This window comes from Miscanthus floridulus, chromosome 16 (genome assembly GCF_019320115.1).
Source record: "Miscanthus floridulus cultivar M001 chromosome 16, ASM1932011v1, whole genome shotgun sequence".
Lineage (NCBI taxonomy): Eukaryota > Viridiplantae > Streptophyta > Magnoliopsida > Poales > Poaceae > Miscanthus > Miscanthus floridulus.
In genome coordinates, this window is record NC_089595.1 from 77708234 (window position 1) to 77732371 (window position 24138).

The 24138-nt window shown below is 47.3% G+C and overlaps 3 protein-coding genes across 4 annotated transcripts; all 3 read right to left on the reverse strand.

The window, feature by feature from the left end:
* Positions 1-3634: 3634 nt before the first annotated feature.
* On the reverse strand, positions 3635-4873 carry LOC136510874 (uncharacterized). The gene is made up of 3 exons (XM_066505182.1): positions 4280-4873; positions 3839-4217; positions 3635-3720 (listed from the first exon to the last, which is right to left on the reverse strand). Exons 1-3 carry the CDS (start codon positions 4871-4873, stop codon positions 3635-3637), a joined length of 1059 nt encoding a protein of 352 aa, XP_066361279.1.
* Positions 4874-6776: 1903 nt separating this feature from the next.
* Positions 6777-8711, reverse strand: LOC136510876 (pentatricopeptide repeat-containing protein At5g50390, chloroplastic-like). The gene is made up of 2 exons (XM_066505183.1): positions 8676-8711; positions 6777-8045 (listed from the first exon to the last, which is right to left on the reverse strand). The coding sequence occupies exons 1-2, from the start codon at positions 8709-8711 to the stop codon at positions 6777-6779; spliced, it is 1305 nt and encodes a 434-aa protein (XP_066361280.1).
* Positions 8634-12073, reverse strand: LOC136511650 (probably inactive leucine-rich repeat receptor-like protein kinase At5g48380). Of its 2 annotated transcripts, none has more exons than XM_066505692.1 (3): positions 11908-12073; positions 10116-11004; positions 8634-9982 (listed from the first exon to the last, which is right to left on the reverse strand). In XM_066505692.1, exons 2-3 carry the CDS (start codon positions 10935-10937, stop codon positions 8984-8986), a joined length of 1821 nt encoding a protein of 606 aa, XP_066361789.1. In that variant the 5' UTR covers positions 10938-11004; positions 11908-12073; the 3' UTR covers positions 8634-8983. The 2 variants fall into 2 exon arrangements, with proteins under 2 accessions (XP_066361789.1, XP_066361790.1); XM_066505693.1 differs by lacking the exon at positions 11908-12073 and adding an exon at positions 11602-11879.
* Positions 12074-24138: the final 12065 nt, after the last annotated feature.

Sequence of the window (24138 nt, forward strand, 5' to 3'; positions counted from 1 at the left end):
CCCCAACCGGCCATTTGAGTGTGGAGAGCTGAGGAAACAGACCAAGGGTGTTGACACACCACTTTAGTGATCTCCACTTGCATAGTGCTTAGTGATACATTCGGTGATTAGTGTAGGTGCTTTGTGAAGTGCTTAGGTTAGTTAGACCACCGCTTATGCGCTTGCTCTAGGTTTAGGCCTAGTGTTTAGTGAGGTTTGCACACCTCTTACTATTTGGTGCTTGCACGCACCATTGTTGTACATCGGAGGGGCTTGTAGTCTTGCGAAATCTCACCAACCACGTTTGTGGTGTGGCCACCACCGTGTATCGAAGGGAACAAGGCCCACAATGGTTTGGCCGGATGCTTGATAGTGAAGACGGTGGGGAGCGGTCCGGGAGAGGCTTGCTGGAAGGCACACCGGAGACCCACTTGCACGTGGGGAAGGCCCAGAGCTATCCATGGAGTTATCCGACTGGGAGCTTGGCCCTTGCGAGGGATTCCTTATGTGGGGCTCCAACGAGGACTAGGAGGTTTCAGAATGGCAAAACGTTGACCGGACACGTTAGATGGTATGCGACCGGACTCGCTAGAGAGTCTGATCAACATTGAGTGCCAACGGTCAGGACGACCGGACGCATCCGATCAGGATGACCTACGCGTTCGGTCAGTAGCAGAAAACTAGGTTTCGTCCCCAATGGCTACTTTTTCCATGAGACTTACAAATGGACCCCCCAACCGGCCATTTGAGTGTGGAGAGCTGAGGAAACAGACCAAGGGTGTTGACACACCACTTTAGTGATCTCCACTTGCATAGTGCTTAGTGATACATTTGGTGATTAGTGTAGGTGCTTTATGAAGTGCTTAGGTTAGTTAGACCACCGCTTATGCGCTTGCTCTAGGTTTAGGCCTAGTGTTTAGTGAGGTTTGCACATCTTTTACTACTCGGTGCTTGCGCGCACCATTGTTGTATATCGAAGGGGCTTGTAGTCTTACGAGATCACACCAACCGCGTTTGTGGTGTGGCCACCACCATGTATCGAAGCGAACAAGGCCCGCGGTGGTTTGGCCGAAAGCTTGATAGTGAAGATGGCGGGGAGCGGTCTAGGAGAGGCTTGCCGGAAGGCACACCGGAGACCCACTTGCGCGTGGGGAAGGCCCGGGGCTATCCATGGAGTTATCCGACCAGGAGCTTGGCCCTTGCGAGGGATTCCTTGCGAGGGGCTCCAACGAGGACTAGGGGAAGCTTGCGCGCTTCTCGATACCTCGGTAAAAATACCAGAGTCATTGACGGGAGTTTGCATATCTCTACCTTACTCTTGAGCTTCCGCATTTACATTGCAATCTTGGTTTGTGCTTTACTTTCCTAGCTTAGTGATAGGCTAGTAGATAGGTTTAGAACCTAGGTTGCATAACTCCTTTTTGCGGTAGAGATAGCAACACACTAGCAAAACCGTAGTTGCACATTTAGATTACTTTCTTACATAGGTTTTGACTAGGTAGAAAAAGAGGTCATAGTTTAGAGTTAGAGTTTTAAGTTGCCTAATTCACCCCTCTCTTAGACGTCATGGTCCCTTACAGACACAGTTGTAGTAGTAGTGGTTTTATTTGTCCTCACTCTCTTGGGCTTTGGTGCTGTTGGTGGGGGTGCATCAGAATCAAACACAGTTTCATTGCAGGTCTTCATCATGTGACCAAACTGATCACACCTCTTGCATTGCATCTGTTTACCTTTCTTGCCACCTTCTTCGGCACTCTTCATCCTTCTAGTTCTTGGACGCCGTGCAGCTCTCTTCAACTGAGGAGGCCAAAGTTTGAAACCCATGACAACTTGAGGCCACTGATTTTCTATCTATCATGGGATTTATCACATGCTCATATGCTTTCTTGAACATAGCAACCAAATAGTAGTCATCTATGTAGTCTTCCACACTTCTGTTGTGCATAGAATGGATGAGACAAAGAGCATGAGTACATGGCAGTCCAGTAATCTGCCACCTTTGACAACTGCATGTTCTGTTGTCAAGATCCACAGTATGCCTCCAAGTTTTTAGTTCCTTAGTAGTGCCTTGAATCTCAAGAGTGTTGTTGGGCCCCCTGTGTATGACATACTATAAGTTCCTACTCATGCCATGAAGTTCTTTGGTGATGTGAGGCAAGATCTTGTTGGTCAGCTTGCTTGACAGTGACCTTCTAATGTCTTGTTTTTCCCTAATCATTTGTCTGATCCTATCCGATAGAGAAATTACAGGCAGGAACTTTTCCTTCCTAATCCAGTTGTTGAAGGTTTCTGCTATGTTGTTAGTAACATAGTCACATTTGCTTGCATGAGAGAACTTCCATCTACTCCATAAGTGTTTATGGTTGTCCTCAATCCAACTGATTGCCCTTGGTGAACCTTTCTTCATGATGTTGTAATGGTGCTCAAAGTGTTTCTGGTTGTAAGCCCTGTAGGCTGGACACAGTTGGGTCTGCCCCCAACCTAGTCTGGTTGGACCAAACCACGTTGCACCGGCTCGTGCCTCCTTGCCTACGCGTTGCGCCGGCTCATGCCTACTTGCTCTCCCAGCTCGTCATCGACGCGTGCCTCATCGCCGGGATGAACCTGCCGGGATGAGCGGGAGGAAGCGCTTGATGAATAGGCCGATATCGAGGCAGATGCTCCACTCCATGCTCCGGCATAGCTGCTTCTGCATCGTCATCCTCTGCTTCCTCCCTTGCTTCTTCTTGCCCCTGGAACCACCGCCGTCCTCAGCGTCTGCTGTGGCCGTGATGGTGGGCTCGTCCTTCTTCTCCTGTGCAGCAGTGGGGACAATGGGATAGCGTGGCTCATGGGGCACGGGCGCTCCTCGGCGGTGCTAGCCGGCGAAGGATGAGAAGGAGAGGGAGGATCATGGGGCAGGGATGGGTGGTGGTGCTCAATGATGTCGTGGAGTGAGAGCTCGCATGCGGACTCCAGGAGGCCCCGCATGAGGTCGAGCATCTCGTGGCAGTACCCCACGATGGCCAGTGCCCGTGACGGCGAGCTGCCTGCCGATGCCGGGTACTACCGGTGGAGCTGGTGCGACTGCAACTGTGCCCATAGCTACAGCGACGGTGTGCCCGACCCCGACCCCAACCCACCAGAGCTATAGTTCATCTCCGGTGAGGCCTACAACGATGCCTGCAGCCACCCCGGCGGACCAGGAGACCGTGTGCCGCATCACCATCGACAACCGCGAGCGCCTCGGGCCACCGCTACCGGTGGAGTACTTCGGCAACGCTGTCTATGTCGTCTCGACCTAGGCGGTGAGCACGTCGGAGCTGCTGGTGCGCGGGCACGCGTCGGCGGTGAGCTGGGAGAGCGAATAGGCACGAGCCGACGCAACGCGTTGGCGAGGAGGCACGAGCCGGCGCAACACAGTTTGGTCCAACCAGACCAGGTTGGGGGCGGACCCAACTGTGGCTCAGGGGCACCAGATGTCCAAAACAAAATTTTCTCTCTCCTCAATCAGCTGAAACCAGGCCGCGGTGTCCTGTGGCCTAATTTCAACGAACCAGAGTGTTTTCTGACAAACTGCTCGAAACGGGGTGTCCGCCAATAAACGACCATCACTTTGGATGTCCGCCAGACAATTTTTCCATACCTTTACCAGCATCTGTGCATATGACTAGGCCTAGAGGAGATCCAATGGCCACTTGTAGTTTCTCAAAAACCATTTCCAATTCTCAGCAGATTTAGACTCAAAGGCACCATATGCTACTGGAAAAAAGACAGTTGTGTCCATCCACAGCTGAAGCAGAAGCTAACTAGCCTCTCCACCTCCCAGTTAGCACTGTTGAGTCAACACCAAGGAAGGGTCTGCACCCATTCAAAAAACCTTGAACACAGCTCTTGAATGCCACAAACATCCTTGTGAACTTCATCTTCTTAGCCACTTTAACCCACTCAATGTCCATAAAGCTACCAGGATTTGTCCTCTCCACCTCAGCCTTGAATCTGAAAGCATCTTCAAAGTTGTCATCCCACTTGCCTTGAATCTGCTGTAGAGCCATTGTCATTCCATCCCAAACAACATAGTATGAAAGCTGGATGTTGTACTTCTTCTCCAAATCTTTCTTCAGTACAGCTGCTCCTGTTGTTGGTTCATCCCTCAGGATGTCAATAACCCTGTCCCTTACCCATGCATTGTTAGCCATGCAGTTGCGGTTCAGTTTGGCTGTGCTGGCACAAGTATGTTTGTCATACATCTTCTTTATCTACCAAAAAAGGCAACATCATACACAGGTTGCAAAAATGTGACAAAATGAAAGGAACAGACCTGCCAAGTCTTGCCATCTTGCAGTTGAGAAGCATGGATCCTCCACTTGCACTTCTTCTTGCTCTTGGAGCCTTTGCAGTACCCTCTGTACCTTTTGGATTCACGGTAAGGAGCTACAATTTCAAACTCATTAAGCACAGCAAAATACCTAATAGCCCTCTTAAAGGTGTCTCCATCCTTAAATGTGACACCACATGCTATAGCGGGGTTTTCTAAGTTAGTTACATGCTCAGAAACCTCACAGCCAGCTTCATCATCAACATACAAATCATCATGAACAAAAGAATCAGAGCCAGTAGCTTCTGCATCTTGATCATCTTGTTGGTCCGACATAAAATGACCCTCATCATTGATCCCAACATATTCTTCATCATCTTCTTCCCATGGCTCACCATCATCAGCAAGCTTCTTCCTGCCTCTCCCCTTTTTACCTTCAGCAGATATGGATTTCTCAGCTGAGTCAGCTGAGTCAGCAGTGTCAGAATCACTATCTTCCACGCTAAGTGACTCAACATCCTGGGCACCACCACCATTGTCAGGTTCACCTCCACTAGGCAAGGCAGTATCAACAGATGCACCTGCCTCATTATCCATTTGGCAGTGTGTGCCTGCCAAATAGATGTTTTCGTGATGTCCCACAGCAAAAATTTTGATACAGTAAATAAGTGTTCCTGGCCCGAACGGTTCCGGGACGTGATTCTCTATGAACCGAACAGGCCTAAGAGATCTGCTTCCGGCATACAGGAAAATATCTAGTGTCGTCCTCGGTGATGGAAGATCTTCTGATTTCTGGGAGGATGTTTGGCCGGATGTCTGAATCATATCCGGCATTGCATTCCCATGTTGCTGACAAGAACACCTCAGTCCATCACATTCTTCAAGTCGGCCTCCCTCATACACTACAGCCCAGACTCTACACAGGCCTCCCTGGAGCTCGCTACTCTTCTACCTGTCATCCAAGAGGTGCAACTGCATGATATTCCAAGAGGTGCTGCTTTGAGGTGAATCCCACCGCCTGCTCACCGGGCATATCTACAGAGCCTCTGTTTAGGCAGGAAACTCATTTGCACATGATGGCCACATGCAGTTTTGCTAAAACAATGCCCCGTTCGGCCTACCCCATATTTGGCTTGTTCGGCTTCTTTTTTCAGCCGGAACAGTGTTTTTCTCTTACAACAATTCAGCCAGAACAGTATTTTTCAGCCAGTTTCAGCCAAAATTCTCCCAGCCGAACGGGGCCGTTCGGCTTTCACATAATGAGCAAGGTCTGTCAGTCACCAGGAGGAACATCAAAGAGTGGTGGAGGCAAATCACTAAAACACAAGGGCAAGTAGACCATGAACAACGAGCAAGGTTGATAACATACACTGCTGGGAATCTGTGGAAGGAAAGATGCAGGCAAGTCTTCAATAACAAGGCGTGCACCACGCAGAAAATCATTCTAACAGATTGCCAATGATGTATATATATGCTGCAGATGGCGCAAGAAGAGTATCGATAGCTAGTCACTATATTATGCAGTTTTCTTGTTACTTTTTTCTCAACCATTTGTAAATATCTAAACTTTGCTTCCTACTGAATGAAAAGGCAGTGCACCTGCCAATTATGTTCAAAAAGAGCCTCTGTTTCTGCGGGCCGGGACAGTTTCCTACAAAAGATTTGGCTCGGCTACGTTCCACCAAGAGTAAAAATTTTTGGCTGGCTAATGGTGCAGGACCGAATTCATAGCCGGGTTAACCTTCACAAGAAATCCATCATCTCAGAGGCAACCTGCGCCCTGTGCCTCACTGCAGAAGAAACAACGGACCATATCATGTCTTCTTGTCCTTTCGCAGCCTCATTCTGGAATCATGTTGGAGCTGGACTGATCCACATTGCACCGGTCAGAGAACTCTAGGACTCTTCTCTTCCAATGAACATAGGTCAAAGAAGCTCTCCTACATTTCTGCTCCTCTATTGTTGGGAATTGTGGAAGCACCGCAATGCAGTAGTCTTCAACGGTATGCTCCCAAGCCTCTGTAGGCTCCTAGCAGCTTGCAGGGAATCAGCGAACACCTGGAAATGCAGAGTGCCGGTGTCAGAGGCTTCTTTCATGTTTAACTCTGAATTTGCAGGCTTGACCTGCAGGGCGCTAGCCCTCCACTACCGAGATCCTCTCGGCATCTATGGTTAATATATTTCAGGTGAGGACTCTTTGTCCCCCGCCACCTTTCAAAAAAAAAGGGGGAATTTTGCTCAGGGACACTGAAGAATGGCGTTATTTGCCACTGGACACCGCCAACTTGCTTATTGGCTCAGTACCATTATGAATCACAGTTTATTTGGCAGAAGACACCGCAGTCATTAGTTTACTCTTTTCTGTCATTTTGGAGAGAGAATATGCACCAAATGGACTAAGTTGCCCCTGGCTCGCTAGCGCACTGCCTATATGGTTCGGTTGAACCAAGTCGTGCGACCGTCTTCCTCCTCCAGCCGCCATCCCCATCCGTTCCCCGTCTCACCCGCTGGTCGTCTTCCTCCTCCAGCTATCCTCGGCCGTTCCCCATCTCACCCGCCGGTCGTCTTCCTCCTCCAGCCATCCCCGGCCATGGTTTGGCGCAACACCCTCAGCTATCAGCCTCTCGAACATCTCGATCGCCTTATCCCCCATGCCATGGTAGCCATATCCAGCAATCAGAGCGTTCCATGAGATCAAGTTCCTCCTAGGCATCCTCTCAAAGACATTCCTCGCGTCCTCCATCCTTCCCCATTTGCAATACAAGTCCACAAGCGCCGTGTTCCCAACAATGTCCAGTGGCAATCCTCTCTGGATCAAGCCAGCGTGCGCCTGCTTCGCATGCTCCAGCAGCCCCAACCTAGAGAACACCCCTAGCATGGTCGAGAATGTGAACTGGTCCATGGCGACATGACTCCTGCACATTTCTTGGTACAGCTCCAGCGCCTCCTCGCTGTGGCCATGAAGCACAAACGCCGCCAACATGGAGTTCCACGCGACGACGCTCGTCCGATGAGGCCGTGGCAGCCCGTCAAACACCCGCCTCGCCTCATCAATCAAGCCGCACTTGCTGTACATGTCGAGCAGTGCGCACGCCAGGTACCGGTCAGCGACGTCACCACACGCCCCCGCCTTGACAACGCAGCAGTGCAGCTGCCGCCCGGCTCGCGCCGACCCCGAGGACGTAGCCGCACTGAGAACCACCACGAGGGACCTCGGCGGCGGCGCGTCCCCGCCGGCCGCCTCCGCCCGCATCTCCCGGAACAGCGCCAGCGCGGCGTGGGGGCGGCCCCGGTCGACGAGGCCGCCCATCATGATCCCCCACGTGACGCCGTTCCGGTCGGGCATCCCGTCGAACGCCCGGCACGCCTCGGCGAGCATGCCGCACTCGAGGTACGCCCGCAGGACGTGGTTGTGTGTGTACAGGTCGAGCTCGAAGCCGGAGCTCTCGACGTGCCAGGCCACCGCCGCGGCCGCGCCGGGCTCCCGCAGCGCGGCGGCGGCGAGCAGCAGCGCGTGGTAGGTGCGCACCGGGAGCGGCGTGAAGGGAGCCCCCGCGCGGGCCAGGCGGAACAGGTCGAGCGCCTCGGCATGGCGGCCCGCCGCCGCATGCCGCTCGATAGCGGCGCAGAGGGCGGGGAGGCCGGTGGGGTTGGGCCAGGGCCGGGGCCTGGGCCTGGGCGCGGGGCTGCGAGCCGTGCTGGAGGAGGCGGCGGAAGCCAGGTCGTCGCCGGAGCTTCGTGGATGCGGTAAGAGATGCGGCGCCTGTGGCTGAATGCGAAGGGGTTAGGGTTTAACAAAGGGGATGTGTGCCTTTGACTGACGCACTCTGGTTCAACCAGGGGCAGCAAGTGTCATTTTCAAAATTTTCTCTCTCCAAAATGATAGAAAAGAGTAAAGTAATGACTACGATGTCTTTTGCTAAATATATCGTGATTCATAATGGTACTGAGCTAATAAGCGAGTTGGTGGTGTCCGGCGGCAAATAACGCCATTTTTCAGTGTCCCTGAGCAAAATTCCCCCAAAAAAAAAGCCCCAAATAATCTTATTGGATCTTGAGCATTACTTAAGCAAGCTGTACTAATGGTTGTACTACATGTAAGTGTGCTCATACAAACACCACGTAATAACAAAAAATGCCCTTAACAATCATTCTCTGTCATTTTTTCTTCTGAACACACTCCTGGTACTACCTGATAAATCAATGGCCAGAGTTAAATAGTTTGACTGCCTGCCGTGCACGCAGGACCGGGCTTTTTGGACCAGAGAATAGTTTCCAAGTTCCAACCGGCAAAGTGCTCCTTCACAAAACACTGACCTCTGCTCTGCGAGATGCCTATGCAGCCAGGTGCAGGAAACAGTGTGCGACAACGTACAAGTGTAATGTGAAATGGCTTTACCAAAAAGCCAGATGTATAATGGCAGTGAAACCCCATGACACAAGGGTAACAAACTTAAAAGTAACAACTACCTCGTCCCCAAATTGGTTACATGAATATTATCATTTCAGCTACTATCATCTCTCCAAAGGGTGCGTAACAACCAAGCTACAACAACTATACAGCGGATGCAGTATTATCCTGCTACTAATTGGTACATACATCTTATAAGCCATCTTACTCGCTTCATCAATACTAACTCCCTTGGAGGGGGAAAAAAAGAAGACATTCAGTCTTGTTTTGTCTTCTGCAACATATGGGTTTTGCAATTACTTGGCAACAATGAGTTCGTCGAGGGTTACACCGTCACCGTCTGTGCTAAGAGGTGGCAGCACCAGGTCATCATCGGCAGTGAAATGGTACCTTTCCCCAATGGCTCTAACGAGCTGGTAAACCTCAAACATGGTTGGTCTCTCCTTTGGGGTGGCGAGCGTGCAGGAACACGCAACTTTCAGGAACTGCATCAGCTCACCATCGGTGTCCTTCCCTACCAGCGACTTGTCAATAGCATCTCGGAGAAGTGCGTTGTTGGACAGATAATTGATCCATTCCACTAGGCTCCCTCTGAAATTCTCCGGGGCTGAGGAAACGTGGGTAGGCTTCTCGCCGGTGACGAGCTCAAGGAGAACCACACCAAAGCTGTAGACATCGCCCTTCGGCGTGGCCATCAGAGTACGCGCATACTCCGGTGCCACGTAACCGAGGTCTCCGAATTCCCCATTGACAAAGGTGCTGAGATGGGTGTCTATTGGGTTCATGAGCCTAGCAAGGCCAAAGTCCGATATCTTTGGTTCGAAATCCTCATCTAAGAGGATGCATTTGGAGCTGATGTTGCGGTGAAGAACTCGAGGATTGCAGGTATGGTGGAGATATGCAAGCCCTTTTGCTGCACCAATACCGATTCGTAACCTCAACGGCCAATCCATCTTAGTACCTTCCTCTTGATTCAACTGATCATAGAGTGAGCCCTTGGGCATGTGCTTGTACACCAGCAACTTCTCCTTCTTGGCAATACAGAATCCCAAGAGTGGAACCAAGTTCCGGTGCCTCACTTGGCCAAGTGTCTTCATCTCTGATGTGAACTGTGATTCAGAATGTTGCGAGTCTTGTAGCCTTTTCACAGCTAGGAAGGAACCGTCAGGTAGCACTGCCTTGTATATAGTTCCTGTCCTCCCAGTACCAATGATGTTCTCTTTGCTGAATTGGTTTGTGGCTTTCATGAGATCACTTAGTTTCATCTTTGAAACTGGATTCTCAAACATAGATACCTGGATAATAATAGAAATAATAATGTCAGCGAGAAGTTCCTGACTACTTTTTGTGAGAAAGGTTACTTGAAATTGACATTCATGCCTATTTGCCTAAGAAAAAGAAAAATGAAATGATAAGTTAACGACTTGCCTTGATAGTTTTTGTTCCTTTGATACTCTTTGCCCACTTATTATCATCCTCATCCTTTGCCTTCTTCTTGGCTGGTATCCTCCGCAGACAAAAGAACACAACTATTGCACCAATAATGACGACAACTACCACTCCAATAACAGCCCCGATGATTACTGCAATGCTCTTGCTCTTCGCTGAAGCTTGGCAGTCACCTAATGGAGGCCCACACAGTCCTTCATTACCAGCAAAGTTTGATGCCGAGAAGTTCCGTAGAGAACTTGGAATAGTCCCTGATAGTCGGTTGTCAGCAACATTGAACACTTGTAACCGAGCAAGGGCGCTGAACTGCCCTGGGATTTCACCACTCAATTGGTTATGCTGAAGATTAAGGGTGTTTAGGTATGTAATGTTATAAATAAGTATTGGAATTCCTCCTGAGAAACCATTATAGGAGAGGTCCAGAGATGTCAAAAATGGCACTTGCTGCTCGATGTCTGAAGGGATGGCGCCTGTAAAGCTGTTACTTGACAGATCCAGCCCAGTCATACTGGTACAATTCTTAAGACCATTAGGGAATGGACCTTGAAGTCCAAGGTTGCTGAGGCGCAATGCAAGAACTCGATTCTCATCTGGGTGCCAGCACTCCACACCAGTAAATTTGCATATGAAACCCGCAGTGCCATTATCAAAAATCCATGAGGATTTGAGTATACCATTTGGATCAATCACCGATCTCTGAACTTCTCTCAAACATTGGACATCAAGCTCAGAACTGAAACAACTGGTACTTAGTAGCAACAGAAGAAGAGCACCTAGACCTAGAGCAAAATGATCTGTCATCGAGCACTTTGGTGAACTAATCCAACTTCTCCCTGATGATGTTAACACTTCTCGGTTCAAGCTTCACCTACACAAAATCAAATTCGAACGCACAGAATTAGAGATGCTGGACTTTCAAAAAATAAATAAAATAAACAAGAGAGACATATACTAATTGGTAAATGGTGACAGCAACCATATGGGGACCTGAAAGTCGCTATGCAACTTCTCTCTTCCACTACCTAAAATGCAAAAGTTCGATTCAAACGTGATATCGACAACGCCAAATAATGTGAACCACACACAGGCAACGTCAGTTAAAGAACCGATCCCCACTAGAGGCAAGCAAATAACACGAGTTGCCAACTTTTGTTAACGTTTTTGCAACAAAGAAGAAGTGCAGCCATATGCATGGAAAGCAACCAAAAAAACGAGATGCAGATCATGAACAAATCCTCGATTCTACATATTATAGAAACTGTCAAAAGGCTTTCTAATTTAGTCTCTTGATTGATCTCTCATGCTCAACATAAACGGCTCCAACCGCAACAAAAGGCGCACAACTTTTCAGACGAAAAAAAAAATCTAAGGAAAAAGATCTCCCGAAAGCGGGCACCATAAGAGCACATGCTCCTCCGTCTCTCTCTCTGATTTCACACGCTGGGTCGTTCTTTAAAAAAAGCACCTTTTGATTGTCGCAAACCCTTCCTCCTGAGGACACAAACCCGCTAGAACGAACACCATGCACGGGGTTTCTCTCCCAAATTCCAGCACAGTACTTTGCGAAAACACAAAATCGATCGCTTTCCTTGCCACCAGCCCACCACGACAGACAGGTCCTCTCGAATTTAAGAACCCTCGCCCAGACCAGAGCATGCAAGATCGTACCGGACCATGGCAAATTTTGCAAGAACGATAATAATTAAACCACAAGAAAAGAAAAGGATGAGAGGACGAGAGTGAGGGAGGGACGGGTTCCATGGGTGCTCACCGGGAGCTGCTTCCCGCGCCCTGGAGGGAACCTGTAGCCGGGCAGACCAGGGGATGGAGGAGAGCGCCGGCGGGGTGACGACGAAGCTGCGGGTTGGGGGAGGGGAGAGGACTCGGAGTGTCGGAGTCGGAGGGAGGACTAGAGCGAGCGAGCGAGCAGGCAGGCAGGGCCGGTGTGGAATTAGAAAGGGAGACGAGAGTTTTCAAAGCGTGTGGGGGCCCAGTGGGGCCCGCGAGAGCGGGCGGTGTGCTGAGTGAGGTGAGGACGGGACGCGGAAACCCAAGACTTTCCCGTCAACTCTCCCAGTCTACCCGGCCGCCTGCTTTTTCTTTTCTCTCTCTTCTGGATGATCGGACGGACCAGGATGGCAGTGTGGATTGGATAAGACGTCGTAGAAGTAAATATTCAACTCCTGTAAATTGTTTATATCTAATAATAATAACAATAAATGGTGGTCTTATATCAAGTATCCATATCTAGACGCTCATAATGACTTCACTGCGGACCTGTTTGGTTCCGCGACAACCGATCAAGTGACCACAAATAGTGAACGTGGCTAAGCGTGCAGTGTTTCATGTCTTGCGTGGTCGTCCCACGAGGGTCCAACGTAGATTGTTCGGCGGGATTTTTCTATGTTCTTCGCTGAAACGCGTCGCCGACACGGAACCAAACAGGGCCTACTCAATCATTCATAGGTTGTTAGTATCCGTGCATATAAGCATACACTTAGATTATGTTTGGATGCAAGATATTTTTAGAATTTTTTTAAAAAATCCATGACTTTGTAAAAGAAACTCGAGGAGTATTATTTTTTAGAGTTTTAGAAACTCTACCTTCAACTTTTTTTTTTTCCGTAAACCATCATTTTGCTCATCTGGAGGTTCCAAAGCTATAACATCCAAAGTAGTCCTTACTGTGTTCCTCGAGACCACACAACAAAAAGAATTTTGGAAAAGGAAGTTTATTCTGATCTCAGCAACGGTTTTGCCTATAACCAATCCTTAGTTTTTTTTTATATTGTAAGCTGTCTTTTATTAAAATTTCCCCTTTTATCAAGAACCAGATAAATATTTTGATTTGAGTAGTAATTCTAGCTTCCATAACAACTTGTTTAAAGGCATGCCAATTTGATTAATTAAGTATTTATACATTGATTTGCACAATGAAAGATCTTTGTTTCATAAGGCTCCACTTAATGGAATCTTATTGATCATCCAACTGAACAACTGCAATATTAGCCACTAATTCATTCCGTTTAAGTAGCTTTTCCCCTAGAGCTCTTCTGAAGGAAATGTTAAGGGGTGTAGAACTAAAAGCCTTGATTTCTTTTCTTTTCCTAAAATAACTAGCAAAACTCTGCCGAACTAATTCTTAGAAGAGGAGGAAGTGCCGATTGCAGTTGTGCAAAGAAACCGGACGTGCCGTGTAAACGGTAGTAGCTCTTTTGTCTCCACCTATGGGCACGGGGATGAGCTCACCGTTGCATGCGCCACGCCATCACAGTTCACTTGAAAACTTGTTGGGAAGCCGGCACGGGCCCGCCCATGGTAGCCGGCAGGACGTGACGAGAGCTGAGTTGAACGGGTCAAGTCTAGCCTGCTATCGGGTCCGTCTCTGACGTCCATGTCCATCCATGGAAGACTTGAGATCACACGTTGGAAAACAGATTCGGCTGGGTTCACACGCAGTCATATAGATCTCCGTTTACATTCTGTTACGATTCTAAACGGGTCCGAAAGGGAAATTCCGGAGAACGTATAGTAGTCAACAAACAATAGGCTGCAAGCCAATCGAGAATCTTGATGGTGCCGACTGATTTCTTGGGTCAAGAACAGATAAGAAAATGGAGGCCACAGTCCTTTATCTCTTATTTATTTTTATCAAACTCAATGGAGTAGATTTTCTACGGCTTTTGATCTAGTCTTTGTGGTAATGGTCAAGGTAGCTTTGATCGCTGTTAGATTCCTTTGGAGCAAATCTTCAAACACTAACCCGTGTCTGGTCAGGTAAGATTAGATATAGCCCGACGGGGCCACGCACCTCCGTTTGGAAGTGGGAGAAAATAGGGCCAGTCCATAGAGGAGAGGAACCTCCGTCATGCGCTATTTGTTCACACCTGACACTACTGTTCAAGTGGAGCGCTGGACTGCTCCAATGAGTCGACGACTTTCCAAGCCCAATTCCAGTATAAGGTTTGATTGGTTGTTTGTATCATATTAGTCTTATTAGTATTAGATTATGCTAAGAGCAAGTCTTTTTAGTGTGAGTCTCGTCTTGCAAGCCGCCGCCTAAGGCAATTCCTGCTCTTCGCTGCTGCTCCTAGGCCCCTCTCCTTCCTCTCCGTTGCTTCTGGAGAACTCATCTTTTTAATTTTCTGTAGCTTTTTTTTTCAATTGCTTAGGGTTTAGTCTAAATAAATCTTTCGACGAACTCATATGATTTTTTGTCAGGATTGTGTTTATTGTGATAACTTCGATGATTGCCACGATGAGATCAACGTTGTAGGCGTTGATTTCAACGGCAACCGGCCAAGTTGTGGCCATTATCTGCAAGGAAATGGGTGCTTCTGTGTAACACCTCTGGTGTTACGAGCTTGCTTAGCACCTAGGTTAATGCCTAAAAGAAATTAGCAAAACAAGTTTTTGGGTTTAAAAATTTAAAGCCCACATGGAATTATAAATGAATCTTGTGTGACTCGCTTTCGTAAATAAAACAAACAAATAAGTGTCGCTAGTCAACTTCTCTCGGTGCTTAGCAACTTTTAAATTATCTTGTGGATAAAAGTTGTTTAGGGCTTGTTTTGGAAAAGTACGAAGAAAATGCTTAAAAATGCCTGATAGCAAATAAATAGCGAATGGCTTATTTATTTGATTAAGCATGAAAAATAATTTTTATAAACAAAATTTGTTGAAAGTAAAATTTGCTAAATAATAAAACCTTAGAGCTTTAGTTATGCTTGTAAATGCATAAAGTTGTTTTAGAAAATAAAATTTTGGAAGCTAAAATAATATAAAAAATAAACAGGAAAAATCATATCATCAGCAAGATATGAACATTGTGAATATGTTGGTATGCTTGTTCGAGTGTCAATGTGATGTTTGTTAGTTTAAAAATAATAACGAAAGTGCCGCTGGCCACTCATCTCACCTACCTCGCCGGTACGACACGCGCGTTATGAGATAGGACCGAGCTTACTGGCCTTGCCGACTGCTTCCTCTCCCTCCCTCTGCTGGTCTTGCCACATACTGCTCTCTCTCTCTCCTTCTCTCGCTCTACTGCTGCCCGGGTCCTTGCCACGATGCCCGTCGGTTGTCTCATGCGCCATTAAGCCGAGGCCGAGCTGCGACTGTCGCTTGTTCCCCTGCCTCGAGCTCCCCACCGCTCGGCCACCGTTGTTTCCACTGCTCTGCCCTCTTCGCGCTCGGACGCCGGCACCATCACCTCCGCCTCGCTCACCATTGTGCCCACGCGCGCTCATCATAGCCGCGTCGCCGGGAGCCGCTGTGGCCCCTGCTCAGGCCATCGCCGCGCTGCACGCATCCGGCCAGGCCACTGCGCCCTGCTGTGGCACGAGCAGGGCCTAGCCGAGGGCGTGCCATGTCCGCCCGATGCCGAGGAGCCTGCCCTCGCCAGCCGCCATGCCCCGCAGCACTACCACATCCTATTGCCTAGAGCCGGCGAAGCATCCACCGCCGCGGCCAATGGCGCGTGTGGCCAGCATGGCCCGGTCGCCTTCGCCCAAACTGCGCCATGCTTGCTGGTGCGCATGGGCCCTTGGGTGCCGCGCCTCCCCTCCATCGTCACCTTTGGGACCTCGCCGGCCGGATCCCGGCTCCTCCTGTCGACTTGGCCTTCGCTCTATACGAGCTTGAGAAAGAAGAAGGGTATGGGTTGAAATAGAAACTTTTTGAGGGTTCCCAATGCAAAATCCGTGACTCATATGAATAGTGTTTTGTACTACGGGTTAGTTTTAAGATAGTTTAGGGGCCTTCGTGCAAGTTTGCCACCATGCCTAGGCTCGTTCGCGCGTGGGCCGGCCGCTTCTGGCTGCTAGGCCACCGCTTGCCCCGCCTGGGCCGTTCGCACAGCGATGGTCCGTGCTCGCCGCGTCGTGGACCATGGCCTGTGGTCGCACGCGCGCCCCGCCCCCCCCCCCCCCCCCGCCTGGGCCGCGCATCCACGTGGGCCGCCGGCCTCCTCTGGGCCACGTGCGCGCGTTTCGCGTTGGGCCGAGGCCGAGCCCAGTGTAGCCCCTTTTCCTTTTTCTTATTTGTAGAAACTTCATAAATCCGCAAAAAGTGTAGAAAAATCGCAAAAATGCCAAATCAATTTTGTTAAGTTTCTAAAATCATGATCTATCTGATAGTGTATTTTGTTCGCATAGGTTTTGTATGTTTTTAGGGTTGCTCTAATTATTTTAACATGCTTAATATTGTTAAGACAAAACTTGTAGGAATTTCTGTGATAAGTTGGTGATAGTGTTAGCTCTAAAAATTTTACAGTAGGTTAGAAGTGTTATCAGGTGTTCTCTATAATTTTGATTGCCCAATAATAATTATTTTACTAGAGTAGTTAATGTGCCCTAGTTTTGAGTATATTAAATCAAATAAATGAAATAAAGAAACATCTTGGAATTGCATAACTAAAACACTTATTGGGAAACGACACCTTTCTCGATGATGTTGATACGTAGATTAGTACGTTAGTCATTAGAGCTAGCTTATTAGTTTATAGTATGTACTCTCTTTTAAGAGTTGTTGTTGCATTGTTAATTAACTATTGCATCATCTCTGCATCGCATTGCATACCATAATAGGGACAACGATGGATCACGGAGTCATCGAGAGTTGCCGATGAGATGGTACTTTTGGAGATTGTGTCACCAAGATGGAATACTAACTTTTGGTTATATGTTACCTAGGCAAGCCTTGGTGCATAACCCTTACTTTTATGCACTTTATATTATGTTTGTGCATTAAGTTTTAAGGAGTTGAATGAAACCCACTTGCATATATATATATATATATATATATATATATATATATATATATATATATATATAGGGAGAGGCTATTCAGTAGCCGGCTACAAAATAAGTTATTCTGTAGCCACCTCCATTTACTATAATTTTATATACTAATTTACCATAATGTCAATACATATTTACGATAGTTGGGTTACTATAACACATGGAGATATTAAACCACTTAGTAAGGAGTTACTATAATCTCGTAAATTAACATAGTAATTATCATAACTCAAAGTGGCTACATATATATATATATATATATATATATATATATATATTATGAGTCTTACTAGCATGATAGGATCGTGTAGATTGCTATACTACAGGACTCCGGTAGAAATTGAGTGATTGCCTATCACTCACGAGAGATAGGAAATATATTATTATTGTTACTATATTATTATCACCTAGAATATATATATATATATATATATATATATATGATTGATAATTGAAGACCGGACGGAATGGTACTTTGGATCTGGACTTGGTTTGGCATTCGAGCGAGGTTTGGATTGCATTTGTTCCGTCTGTGTCGGTTAAGGACCGACCGTTGCATTGAGTTCTAGGCAAGTCACAGACTTATTATCCTGAACACATACTTATGTATGGGCGCAGGGAAGGCTTGTTGCTCTCTTGTCATGGGTTCCGGCTCTTTTTGGACCGACTGATTGAAGGCGGGGATGGTAGAGGTCTAAGCATCGCACTGAGTCCGGGACTCAGGAGCAGGGGCTTGGAGTCCAAGTTTGAATGGGGACCTAGACCTCTTGACAAGAGAGTGGTGGGTTGGTCCTGCTTGTGCCTAGGGTACAAGTGGAGTGTGTGTTTCGGGGTACCCAGTTGGGCACATTGATTCGTGAATCGCCGAGTGATCCGGTACGGCTTGTCTACAGTCTAGCATCGTAGTAAGAACTAGAATATGAAAGATGTAAAACTGGTTCTGATTGCTTACCACCTGCTTAAAATTAGTACAGGTGCTTACATAGATTGGTTAGTTAATGAACTAATAATGACTGCTAATAAAATTGAATATAAGGACACATGTTTAGTAATGCTTCCTACAGATGCAATAAACCCACAAGCCAGATAGCTTTGTATATTCTTGGAGTCTTTTCTTTCCTCCTATCGGGTAAGTCTTGCTGAGTACAATTGAGTACTTATGGTTTTATTTTACCCTGTTGCAGGTGATAAGCGGATGCTCGAGCTGACCCTTGTGTGTGGATTCCTCCTGGTGGGCTCAGAGGGGATTCCTTTGCGCTGCGATCATAGTTTTTATTTATAACTCTCACCAAATATTTTTATAAATAGAAGTTTTATAATCTATTGTCCTAGCTTATATACCAATGCTTCATCGTGTCATGAATAGATACTTATTTCCGCTGTAATTCTGATCACATATTTATATTCCGTTGTTAAATTAAATTATTCATAACTCTGATAACATGATTATATTCCGCTATTATAATAATAAATATTATACTCTGATGTTGCATAAAAAGTGATGTAAGAAATGACTATAATGTTGTAAGCTTTATTCTCTCATTTATGATTCTGATGGAAAAATGTGGATTTTTGAGTTCTCCCTTGGGGTGTGCTCGACGGAACTGCATAATTTAGTGTCTTCCTTTGAGTACTTACTGTCTAATGGAAGACGAGTACTCCTGGGAGGTATTAGATTAAGAGGTTCTGCCACATTCTGGGCGCCCCGATCTCATCGTTGTTGGTCGTGGAGAGAAAATCAAAAGACTTATACAAACTCTTGTTATCTAATACGAACAAATCTAGCATGCTACCTATTATAGCATTGGCCTACTTTGAGCATGTATAAGCATGCATAAGTGTCTATGTAGGCAACCAAACATGAGCAAACTATAATGCATAAGTCTAGATATATGCCAATATAGGCAACCACTCAGACTCGTATGGACTAACAACTAGCACGTCCGACCAACCAATTCCTAGGTACATAGTAAAGGGGGTCATCGCTCTCACGAGGTAGAAGCACAAGCAGGCAGTGGGCACACACACAACCATTGTTTAGTTAGACGCCAACACCTGGAAGAGGAGGAGCTTGTGCGACGGGCGAGACTAGTGGGGTTGTCGTCTCCACGCTCTTCGTGGGAGGCAACCCCATGAGGGGCCTCTACAATGACCGCCTCATGCCCAGGCTCAAGGAGGTTGATGCACTTTGCGCCTAGCTCATAGGTCCACATGAGGAGCTCGACAATGGAGGCAGGCAACACATTCAATGAGCTTGGGGGCGGGGTCGGTGTGGAGCTTATAACTAGGGTAGAGGCAAGGCCAGAGTTGGCAAGGCGCTGAGCTTAGTGGCAGAGTTGAGGGCTATGGTGGTCGGGAAGATGAGGGCAAGGGCGTTGTAGATAATATAAGGAAGATGGAGAAAATACATGAAAGAGTTTGACTAGTGGACCTCATGAGTTAGGTGCTCCATCCCACTTTTCAGCATTCATGACACAAAACACCAAATATATATGCTTCTATCCGTTTTAACTAAAGATGCACTAGTGCATGACTAGATAGCAATCCCGGTTGGGAAACCCCCTCTAGTCCCGGTTGCCACTCCGAGACTAAAGGCCCGTCCTTTAGTCTTGGGTCTATTAACCGGGATTGAATGAGGGCACATACCAACCGAGCCTAAAGAGGCCTCTAGGATGACCCCGAGGGCAGGCACCTCCTGTAACATATTTGGTGTTATGAGCTTGCTTAGCACTAAAGTTTAGACCTAAAAGGATTTACCGAAATGATTTTCTCGGATTTTAAAATTTTAACTTATGTTTAAAAGTGTCAATTTTGACGAATTATATTGAACAATGGGTTGTATCATGACCCCGAGGATTTTTGACGAATTTTGACGAATTTTAACCTAAGAGGCCTCTAGGATGACCCCGAGGGCAGGCACCTCCTGTAACTTATGTTTAAAATAGATAGCGAATGGCTTGTTTATTTGATTGAGCATGAAAATAATTTTTATAAACAAAATAAAATATAACTTGTAATTAGAACTTAAATAAAATTTTGAAGTGTGAGTTAGTAGTTAAAAATGTAACTGTTGAATTGGTAAATGCATGTTGTTCTGTGGTATTTTTGATAGCTCAAAAATCGAAATTAAAATTTAAAAACCATCTTCTCGCGTCAACGCTAAAAATCAGAAATTATATTTTAAAGCGTTGTTTATGGCGATTTGTTTTGCGCAAAATAATTATATAACATCCTAATATTTTGTTCCATGGCTTGGTACGGAGTATGAGCAATCACGTGAGATGCTTATTGGTGTAAGTCAATAGGATTTAGATCTTTTAGAGTTGCCGGCAACGTATCGCTGTTCACTTTCGTGTCGCGTTGTCTCACGCGCAGGTAGGCAGCCAGCAGAGCCACATGGCGTCCACATGTTCTATTGCGGCGTGTTCCCTCGCGTACATGCTCTGGCGCTCGTTATTGAAGGAGCCGTGCCGCTGCTGCTTCGCGTGCTGGCCGCGCGCAGGGGTGCCATGTGCCATGCTGAAGCACATGGAACATGTGTCATCCTTGCTGTTGCCGCATTGTCCCTGTGTTAATGAAGTTGGCCAAACCCTCGCGCTATTCTCCTCCTTTCTTTTCTATTTCTGCTGCCGAGGGGAGACACCAGTTCCTGCTCGCCTGCCCCGCTGGCCCTCTGTTTCTCTGCTTGCCTCCGTCGCGTAGCCTGCTGCATCACGACATCATGATGCGCGATGCGCGTGGCCGCACGCGGGCACGCTTTAATGCCCCTTTCGTAGCTCATGTCGTGTTGTCCCTGCCTTCACACTACTTTTCTCTCTCACTCTCTCGGTGCATGTCGTTGTCTACCTCCTTTCTTTGCTTGCTCCTACGTCGAGGCCGAGCTACTGTCCGCCCCTGCTACGCCCAAGCCACCGCGTTACCTGTGCCTCATCAGCCGGTTCGTCCGTGCCCCGCCGTGGCCGGCCATCTATCCCAGTCAGGTCCGGCACGCCGCCTCCTGGCTCCCTTCCGCCTCTAGCGAGCACCCGCCTAACTGCGCCGTCGTCGCCCGGCCACGGCGTGTGAGTGCACATGCCCTCGGCCCCGCGTTGGACCTATTGCTCCGTAGCGCCGTCCCTCCTTTTCCCTCCCCGCGTTGTGCGCCCAAACCTCGCAGCACCGCCACCGCCATCCGCGCTGGTATGGCTTCGCCGCCACGGCCGCTTGCCTCGAGCCTCCTCTTGCTGTTAGTCCCCGGCCTCTTACATGAGCGCGTGCGCGTACCCCCGGTCCCACGCTGGACCTGCTGCTCCTCGACGCCCGTGCTGTAGTGCCTGGCCGAACCATGACCTGCCCACTGCCCCGTAGCACGCCTTGGCCACGCTCGCCATTGCCCTGCCCCCTCGCGTGCGCGCGCGGGCGTGCGCGAGCTCCTCGGCCACCGCTGCACCAGTCTACCTCCATGACCCGCCCCGGCCGGACACCACCGGTGTCGGTTTCCCCATGGCTCCTCCCATGCCCCACGTGCCGATGCCTCCACCACTGCCATGGCGCACCTCAAGCGCATGCTGCTCGATCGCTACTGAGCCAATTCGTTGTCCATGCTGGCCAACCTGCTGCCTAGAGCCGGTGAAGCGCCCCTGTTGTTGAGCTGTTTCACCTCCGCCGCTGCCCCACGCCGTCTTCCCACCACCGACGGGTGCACAGGTGGCCAGGATTTGGCCGACCGCGTCTGTCCTGTGCCTCCTCTGCTCTTGAGGATGAAGGGAAGGTGAGATAGTGGGAATAGAAATTAATATAGGGTTCTATATGTAAAATACGTGACTCAAATGAACATCGCTTGTGGATCTCGGGTTGAATAGAGAAAAGTGCGGGGTTCTTTCTACAAAATGCGCGTCGCGCCTTTGGGCTCTTCCGCGCAGGGCTGGCTTGCCGACGTCGCGCCTGTGCCGCACGTGGGCCATCGTTGGGCCATCGGCTGCTCTGGCTGGGCTACTCACACCCGTCCCCACGTTGGGCCGCTGCCTGCGCGTCTGGGCCACCTGCGCCGTGACCATGCGCCCCTCACGTCTGGGCCACCGGCTCCACTGGACCGTCTGCGTTGTTCCGCGTTGGGCCAAGGTTGTTGAGGCCAGCCTGTTTCGATTTGTAGAGTTAGCTTATAAGGTAAATTTGTAAATTCAAAATAAAATTGTGTAGGTGTCTAAAAATAGTTAAACCAATTTTGTTAGTCTTGTAAAATCATGATCTATCTATTAGCGTAATTGGTTCATCTAGTATTAAAATGTTTTTAGGGTAGCTCTAATTATTTTAACATGTTTAGTATTGTTAAAATGTGAACTTGTAGGAATTTCTGCGATAAATCGGTGATGGTGTTGACTCTGAAAATTTTACAGTAAATTACTAATATTATTAGCTGCTCACTGTAATTTTTGTAGCTACAGAATAATTAGTTTGCTAGGTTAACTATTGAGCCCTAGTTTGGATATATATTAAATCAATGAAATAGATAAAGAATTGCATTGGGGTCTCATGACTAAAATATTTGTTGAAAAATAATGCCTTATTCGACAACATGGATAGGTAGCCTAAGTACGGTCGTCATTAGAACCAGCTCGTTAACTTGAGAGGCGTAAATCATATTTTACGAGTCACGGTTGTAGTCGATTAATTACGTCTTTGCATTGCATATCATAATAGGGATGTCGATGAATCGCAGAGTCATCGGGAGTTGCTGAAGAAATGGTGCTTTTGGAGACCGTGTCGCCATTATAGAAAGCTAACTTCTGATTATATTTTTATCCAGGCAAGCCTCGGTGCATAACCCCTATTATTCTATACTTTAAATTATATTTTTGTATTAAGTTTTAAGGAGTTAAATGAAACCCACTTGCATATATAAATCTTTATCCTATGAGTCTTACTAGTATGATAGGATCGTGTAGATTGCTATGCTACAAGACTCCGGTAGAAGTCGAGTGATTGCCTGTCACTCACGAGAGATAGAAAATATATTACTATATTATTATCACTTGGAATATATAAAATGGTGGAAAGGAAAATGGTGACCGGACAGGGATATGGTTTGGGTATTGGTGGGTGTAAGAGGTTGTGTTCTATAGCCAACAGGGCATAGCTTGGTTACACTATTTTTCCTGTCCATGTCGGTTAAGGATCGGCCGTTGCATTGGACTCTAGGTAAGTCATAGACTTATTATCCTGAGCACATACTTAGGTATGGGTGCAGGGAAGACTTGTTACTCTCTTGTCATGGGTTCCGGCTCTTTTCGGACTGACTGTCAGGGTGGTTTTTGGGTAGGAGGTCCTTGCACCGCACTGAGTCCGGGACTCAGGGGCAGGGGCTTGGAGTCCCAGTTTGGATGGAGACCTGGACCTCATGACAAGAGTGTAGTGGGTTGGTCCTGCTTGCGCCTGGGGTACAAACGGGGCGTGTGTTTTTGGGGTACCCAATTGGGGGCATTGATTCGTGAATCGTCAGGCAATCTGGTACGACTTGTCTATGGTCTAGCACCATAGTAAGAACTGAAAGATGAAAGATGGAAAAAGGAAATATGATCGCTTACCACCTGCTTGAAAGTAGCACAGGTGCTTACATAGAATGATTAGTTGATGAACTAATGCGACTGCTAATAAGAATCAAATATAAGGACGCACGCTTAGTAACGCTTCCTGCAGATATAATAAACCCACAAGCCAGATAGCCTTGCATATCCTTAGAGTCTTTTTTTTCCTCCTGTCGGGTAAGTCTTGCTGAGTACAATTAAGTACTCAGGATTTTATTTCCTCTGTTGCAGATGATAGGTGGAGGCTAGAGCTAACCTTTATGTGTGGATTCCTCCTAGTGGGACTTAGAGATGATTTCCTTTACTGCTGCGATCATAGTTTTTATTTATAACTCTCACCAAAATGTTTTATTAAATAAAAGTTTTATAATTTGTTGTCATAATTTATATATCGATATTTCATCACATCATAAATAGATGTTTAATTCCACTTGTAACTCTGTTCACATGTTTATATTCCACTGTTCAATTAAATTGTTCATAACTCTGATAATATGATTGCATTCCGTTGTTAAATAATAAACGTTATACTCTGATGTTATATGTAAAGTGATGTAAGAAATGATTAATAATGATGTAAGCTTTATTCTCTTATTTGTGATCCTGATAGAAAAATATGGATTTTCGGGTTCTCCCCTA